Source organism: Phodopus roborovskii, unplaced genomic scaffold (genome assembly GCF_943737965.1).
Source record: "Phodopus roborovskii unplaced genomic scaffold, PHOROB, whole genome shotgun sequence".
NCBI lineage: Eukaryota > Metazoa > Chordata > Mammalia > Rodentia > Cricetidae > Phodopus > Phodopus roborovskii.
Window position 1 is genome coordinate 7,589,117 of NW_026126482.1, and position 5,947 is coordinate 7,595,063.

The 5,947-nt window shown below is 49.7% G+C and overlaps 1 protein-coding gene across 1 annotated transcript; it reads right to left on the reverse strand.

The window, feature by feature from the left end:
- Window positions 1-414: 414 nt before the first annotated feature.
- Tmed9 (transmembrane p24 trafficking protein 9) lies at window positions 415-4,984 on the reverse strand. The gene is made up of 5 exons (XM_051194206.1): window positions 4,774-4,984; window positions 4,520-4,620; window positions 3,272-3,397; window positions 2,522-2,668; window positions 415-1,267 (listed from the first exon to the last, which is right to left on the reverse strand). Exons 1-5 carry the CDS (start codon window positions 4,955-4,957, stop codon window positions 1,118-1,120), a joined length of 708 nt encoding a protein of 235 aa, XP_051050163.1. The 5' UTR covers window positions 4,958-4,984; the 3' UTR covers window positions 415-1,117.
- Window positions 4,985-5,947: the final 963 nt, after the last annotated feature.

Sequence of the window (5,947 nt, forward strand, 5' to 3'; positions counted from 1 at the left end):
AACTCTCTTTCCCCTCTTAACCCCTGACACATACAACACAACCCTTCCCTACCCTGTGGCTCTCTTGGGTTTCTGCATCCTACACCAGAAACTTAGTATGTCAGCTCTAGATGTGGTAGATCAAAGACAGGACTGATTTCCTGAGGAGACCAGTTAGGTAGGGCCAGTGAAGAGATGGTAACGTGGGGCCATGTGACCTGCCCCTATATCTCAAAACACTATATTTTACATAGAAAACCAAATTAACTTTTTCCTAAGTTTTTCAAGAAAGGGTTTCTCTGTGTACCCCTGGTTGTCCTAGAACTCACTCAGTAGATGAGGCTGGCCTTGAATTGAACAGGCATCTGCCACCACCACCCCACAAGTCCATGTACTGTTAAACCGGCCAAGAATTAGCTATACACAGGACAAGTCTTTTTTTTTTTTTTTTTTTTTTTAATTGGGAAACCAATGTAACAAACCCAAACTTATTGGAAATAAATTCAGTAACACTGCAGGCTTTGTCTCCAACCAGCACCAAAGTCTCTGCTTGGCCTGTTACCAGCTGCTCAAGTCCCAAAAAGAGCAACTATAAGATAGCCAAGCTCTGGGCTCGTTTCCTGCACTGCAACCCCTCCACCCCACCCTTAAACTGACACACATACACCCTAGATCAGCAGGCTGGTTCTTAGTCAAAAGCAAGAAAAGCAAGGTTCCTGGAATAGTAAGGAGTCACTGATACACCCTGACCTGCTCAAAACCCCACGTTAACAAAGGAAGACGGAAGGAAAATCAGCTTGCTGGCCCACCCACCTCCCTCCCAAAACCTACCCCAGGCAGCAGCCCCACATCCCTGATCAGTAACACCGAGAAACTAGGACACCAAGGGCATCACCAACTCCTGAGTGATTACTGCAAACGGTCCAGAGGTGGGAGGTGACGAGGACCTATCCCACAACCCACTCAGCATAGCCAGCCAAGTTGCTGTTCTCAGCTTGAGCCCGAGGAGCAAGGGGGCATGCTTGCAGTCCCTCTCCCCTCCAGAACATCTCTGGCTGAAAACCAGTCCTCCTCCCAGAGAGGAACCAGTTCCAGGAGGTCCTTTTCCCACAGCCTGGAAGGAAGAGGCTCGGGACAGCTACACCAACTTCTTGGCTTCAAAAAAGCTCTTGAGGTGCCGCATCTGCCAGACACCAATGGCCACAAGGATGAGCGTTTGCAGGATGGACCACCACAATACTCGCTGGTTGGTGCTCTCGCTGGTTTGCCGGAAGCGCTCCTCCCGCCACTGTGGGGGAATGAACGGCAGGTCTTAGTACAGGATTGCTAGAACGGATGGGTTCCCAGTTTGCAAGGATGTCCCAGAGCCACCCACTCTGCCCACCTTCCAGCCAAATGCCTATAGGGACTACCTTCATCATCAACAGTTAGCTGACTGCCGGCAGACTAATCCTTTCTCCTAAGTCTGTCTGGTGTCTGTCAGGCACAGTCCTCACTTGACCCTTCCTGACACCTAGAGAAGAAGTAAGGTGGTGGTGACAGCCCCAAGGGACAGAGGCGTCCTGGAGCGCTTAGTACAGACTTCCACCCAGGGTTACAATCTGCCCCTTCAAGATCATACGTGCCACATATTCAGACTGCAAAGTGGTGGGCCAAATACATTCTGTTTGGCTCACACAGTAGGTTTGTTTTTTGGGGGGGAGTGAGAGGGGCTTGTTATGTCCTTCAAGATGTGGTCTCACTGTGTATCAGATTGGTCTGGAACTTGCTATATAGACCAGGCTGGCCTCAAACTTCCATTGATCCACCAGTCTCTGTCTCTGGAACGCTGAGATTAAAGACGTGTATTACCTTGCTTGTCAACATTTAAAAATCAGGGAAATTTCACATAAAAACCTGGATCTTTGTCTTTAATCCCGGTACTTGGGAGGCACAGACAGGTGGACCTCTGTGTGTTTGAGGCCAGCCTGATCTAGAGTGAGTTCCAGGGCAGCCAGGGCTACATAGAGGAACCCTGTCTGGAAAACAAACAACCAACCCCTGGAACTTTATCTCCTATTGGGAGAGAAAGGTGCTAAAAACTCAGGTTTGCATTTTCTGCAAGGAGGCCCTGGTAGACAATGTACAGTTTCCCCTGCCCCACACTCAAGGCAACAGATTCATTCACGGGACCTTTCTGGTTCCTAGTCACACAGCACCTAGAACCCTTAAAAAGCACCTAAGGTGCTGGTACTAATTACAATGTTCTGTATGTGACTGTGGCTCCATTACAAGATGGCCCCTGTCACATCCACTCACCTTTCAGACCTGCACTCTGGTATAGCTAAGCCCCCTGGGGTCCCATAATCAATGTTCAGTGCGGCTCAGGAGCCAGCCACAGGTTCTGAGGAGCTTGCTGCTCCCTGCCCACGCGCTCCCTGGCACACCCTGCCCACCCTGCCCACATGCTCCCTGCCTGCTCCCTGCCGCACACTCCCTGCCGCACACTCCCTGGCCCACTCCCTGCCTGCGCGCTCCCCGCCCGCCCGCGCAGCTCACGCACCCGCTGGTAGTTCTGCTCTTTTTGGATCTGCTCCACTTGCTCCACCAGCTGTCGCACTCGGAGCTGCAGCTCACTCAGCTTGTCTTTGGCAGCGATTTCTGCGTAGTCGTTGGCATGTTCACCTACTTGGATGTCAAGGTGAACTCTCTGGGGATGAAAAACATAAGAGAGTCGGGCAGTCTTGTTGCCTTTGAATGACTGGCGATGGCTCTTCTACTTTCCTTCATTATTTTATTCAGCTCCAATACCCAGACCCCTCTCAGAGCTCTGGGCACACAAGCAAAAACGGAAAGTTTAGACTCATGCTCCGACTAATGCTCACATGGTTTGCTCTCTGTAACTGTGGCTTCTGCAGGTCAGAAGTACTTCAAAAAGCAAAAACACAGACTTTAGAAATGCATGTATTTGTACCAAGTATGGTGACTTTTCTGGTCATTCTATAAATCAATTCAGTATGACATGTAGATACTTATATATACATACACACATATATATATAGCATTAGGGATTATAAGTAATCTAGAGATGATAAAGTATATGGCAGGATATGTATGCATTGTATTAAAATACACTATTAGGGTCCTAAGGAATGGCTATACAAATTGATCAGCCACTATGTCCTGTTATATTTACTGGAAATCCAATGGCTTTAAAAGGCACAAAACCCCCTCCCCACTCACAGTACCCACGGTCCCTGTCTTGACCAAGGTAATTGGCTAAAAGCCTTCAGTTCCACATGGATCCACTTACCAGCATGCCTCCAGCAAAGAGGGAGAACTTGGTGGAATTGGAGTGAAGACAGATCTGGTGTTCACCAGGGGTATGGGAGGTGAATGTGAACCTGCCCTCAGAGCCATACTGCCGGGCCAGGATGACCTGGAGACAGGGAGGAGTTTCAGTCAGTGATGCTGTAGGGAGACTGGAAAAGAACAGTGATAAAGGCTCCAAGTAGCACCAGACATGGCAAAGAGAGCCTCGAACAAGTCCATCGCAACACTAAAGGATTTTACTCAGCAGTAACTCAAAGTTGCCAGCAGTTGCCAGCAGGGTTTGGGGCATCACCCTAGCAAGTTCCCGCTCCGAGGAAGGGCTTGACTTTACACGTTTGGCTCTTTCCATGTTGTTTTGTTGTTCTTGTTGGTTTGGAGACAGAATCTCATTATGTATCTCTGGCTGGCCCAGAACTAGATGATGGCCTGCCTGCCTCTGTCCCCCAGGGGCTGGGATTAAATGCATACTCCACCATGCCCACCTTGTTGCAAGGTTTTTTTCTTTACGTGTATGAGTTTTTTGCCTGCGTGGATATATGTGCCCAAAGTGCATGGCTATAAATGGGTGTGAGCCATTATGTGGGTGCTAGGAACTGAACTAAGGCTCTCCAGGCCCTTGATGAAAGGTGGCGGTAAGTGACTTCTTCAAGTATTCTGATGTTAAGTGACGACAACAATACTATTTTGTTTTTCATTTTAAAAACATTTTGTTAAAATTAAAAAGTACTCCTGGCCGGGCGTTGGTGGTGCACACCTTTAATCCCAGCACTTGGGAGGCAGAGGCAGGCGATCTCTGTGAGTTCGAGACCAGCCTGGTCTATAGAGCGAGTTCTAGGACAGGCTCCAAAACAATACAGAGAAACCCAGTCTCGAAAAAACAAAACAAAACAAACAAACAAAACCTCCTTTTTGGAAAGTGCTCCGTTTTACGAAATTATGACCTTAATGAGAGCTTTAGCATTAGCAACTTTTTGACATCCAACACAAGTGAACTTCCAATTCACAAGCGGTTCTAGGCCAGTAGCTGACTTGGAGGAACCACGCAGCAGCAGTCACTGAGAAGCTGAGAACAGCTGCTACCTGTCCGGCAACCCTGGCCCAAGGTTGTAGTGAAAATCGACATCTTTCCACATCACCACCTGTCTTTCTTACTCGACCAGACAAAGAACTTAACAAAGTACCGGAGCTTGTCCGACGCAAGGTTCGGGGAGGGTAAGGGCGAGCTCACCTTGTCCTCCGGGTCTTTTACCTCCACGAACATGCCAAGTCCCGGCGTGGCTGGCTGGTACTCCTCCCGCTGTTTGTCATACAGCTGCGTCCGGTAATTTCCTGCAGATGCGGAAAAGGGAAGATGAGAAGAGCTTGATGCGGCGCCGGGTCGGCGGCCGAAAGGCCAGGGCCGGGCCAGCTACCCAGGTCGGTTCGCATCCCCCCAGCCCCAAGACCCCCGATTGTCCCAAACGCTCCCCTTCGCCCCCGCACCGATGACCATGGTCTCGTCCGGAATTTCCTCAATAAAGCACTTCTTTTCTGTCTCCCCAATGTGGAAATAGAGCGCGTCTCCGCGGGCTGCAAACCACAACAGCAGCAGGAAGGCCCGCATCCCTCTTCCCAGCAAGAGTCCGGGTGGGGTCCCGACAACCCGCACGCCTCGCTCGGCAGCCATCTTGCCCCACCTGCCTGCGCAGGCGCAGACTTGTGAGCCACGTAGCCCAGCGGAGGCCACCGCGGGGCCTGCTGGGACTGCGAGTTCCGCCACCTGGACTACAAGTCCCTAGATACACCACGCCTCCGCGCGGCAGTTCCTGATTGGGGCCGGTCTGTGCAAGACTCCGATTGGGGTCTTGGAAAAGGAAGAGACTTTTGATTCCGCTAAATAGCGAGATGACTGGTAATGGTTTTCAGACTTTGATGTTCTGTGAAGCTGAGGCAGGTATTTGAGGGCGCAGAACGAATATAAGCACAGGCAAGATTCGAGCATGTGTAGTCCAGTAGTAATTCAGCTCTCCCTCTCCCTCTTACTATTGTTTCTTTTGAGAAGGTCTTGCTTGCTCTGTAGCTCTGCCTAACCTGGAACTTAAGATCCAAACACCTCCAGCCTCAAATTGTAGTGATCTTCCTGTCTCTGCCTCATGCAACGCTGTTCAGCCATCCCACTCTCTTTTAGTTACTATTTGCACGGGCCATACTTTTCCATTTGTTGTTTGTTTGTGTTTTGGCTTTTCGAGGCAGGGTTTCTCTGTACTGCTTTGGAGCCTGCCCTGGAACTTGTTCTGTAGACCAGGCTGGCCTCGAACTCACAGAGATCCGCCTGCCTCTGCCTCCCGAGTGCTGGGATTAAAGGCATGGGCTTCCAGCGCCCGGCCGATAATAAGTAAATCTTTAAAAAATAAAAAGACACAAATGGTAAAGTGTAGCTGAGGCAGAGGTGGGCACCAGATCCCATAGATGGTTGTGAGCCGCTGTGTTATCGCGGCAGGAGGAAAACCGTACTCCTTACACTGTGTGGTTGTCAGGTTTTGAACTCAGGACCTATGAAAGAGCAGTCAGTGCTCTTAACCTCAGAGCCATCTGTTCAGCCACCATTAGTATCTTTTTATTTATGTCTCTGTATAAAAAATGAAAGCCTCTTAATGAAGAACATAATTAAATCATG

Bases quoted from the DNA above. Each gene is read 5' to 3' on its own strand.
- Tmed9 (XM_051194206.1), bottom strand. From the start codon at position 4,957: ATGGCTGCCGAGCGAGGCGTGCGGGTTGTCGGGACCCCACCCGGACTC. The intron at 4,621-4,773 runs GTGCGGGGGCGA...CCGCATCTGCAG, and splicing joins GGACGAGACCATGGTCATCG to GAAATTACCGGACGCAGCTG. The intron at 3,398-4,519 runs GTGAGCTCGCCC...CCCTGTCTCCAG, and splicing joins TAAAAGACCCGGAGGACAAG to GTCATCCTGGCCCGGCAGTA.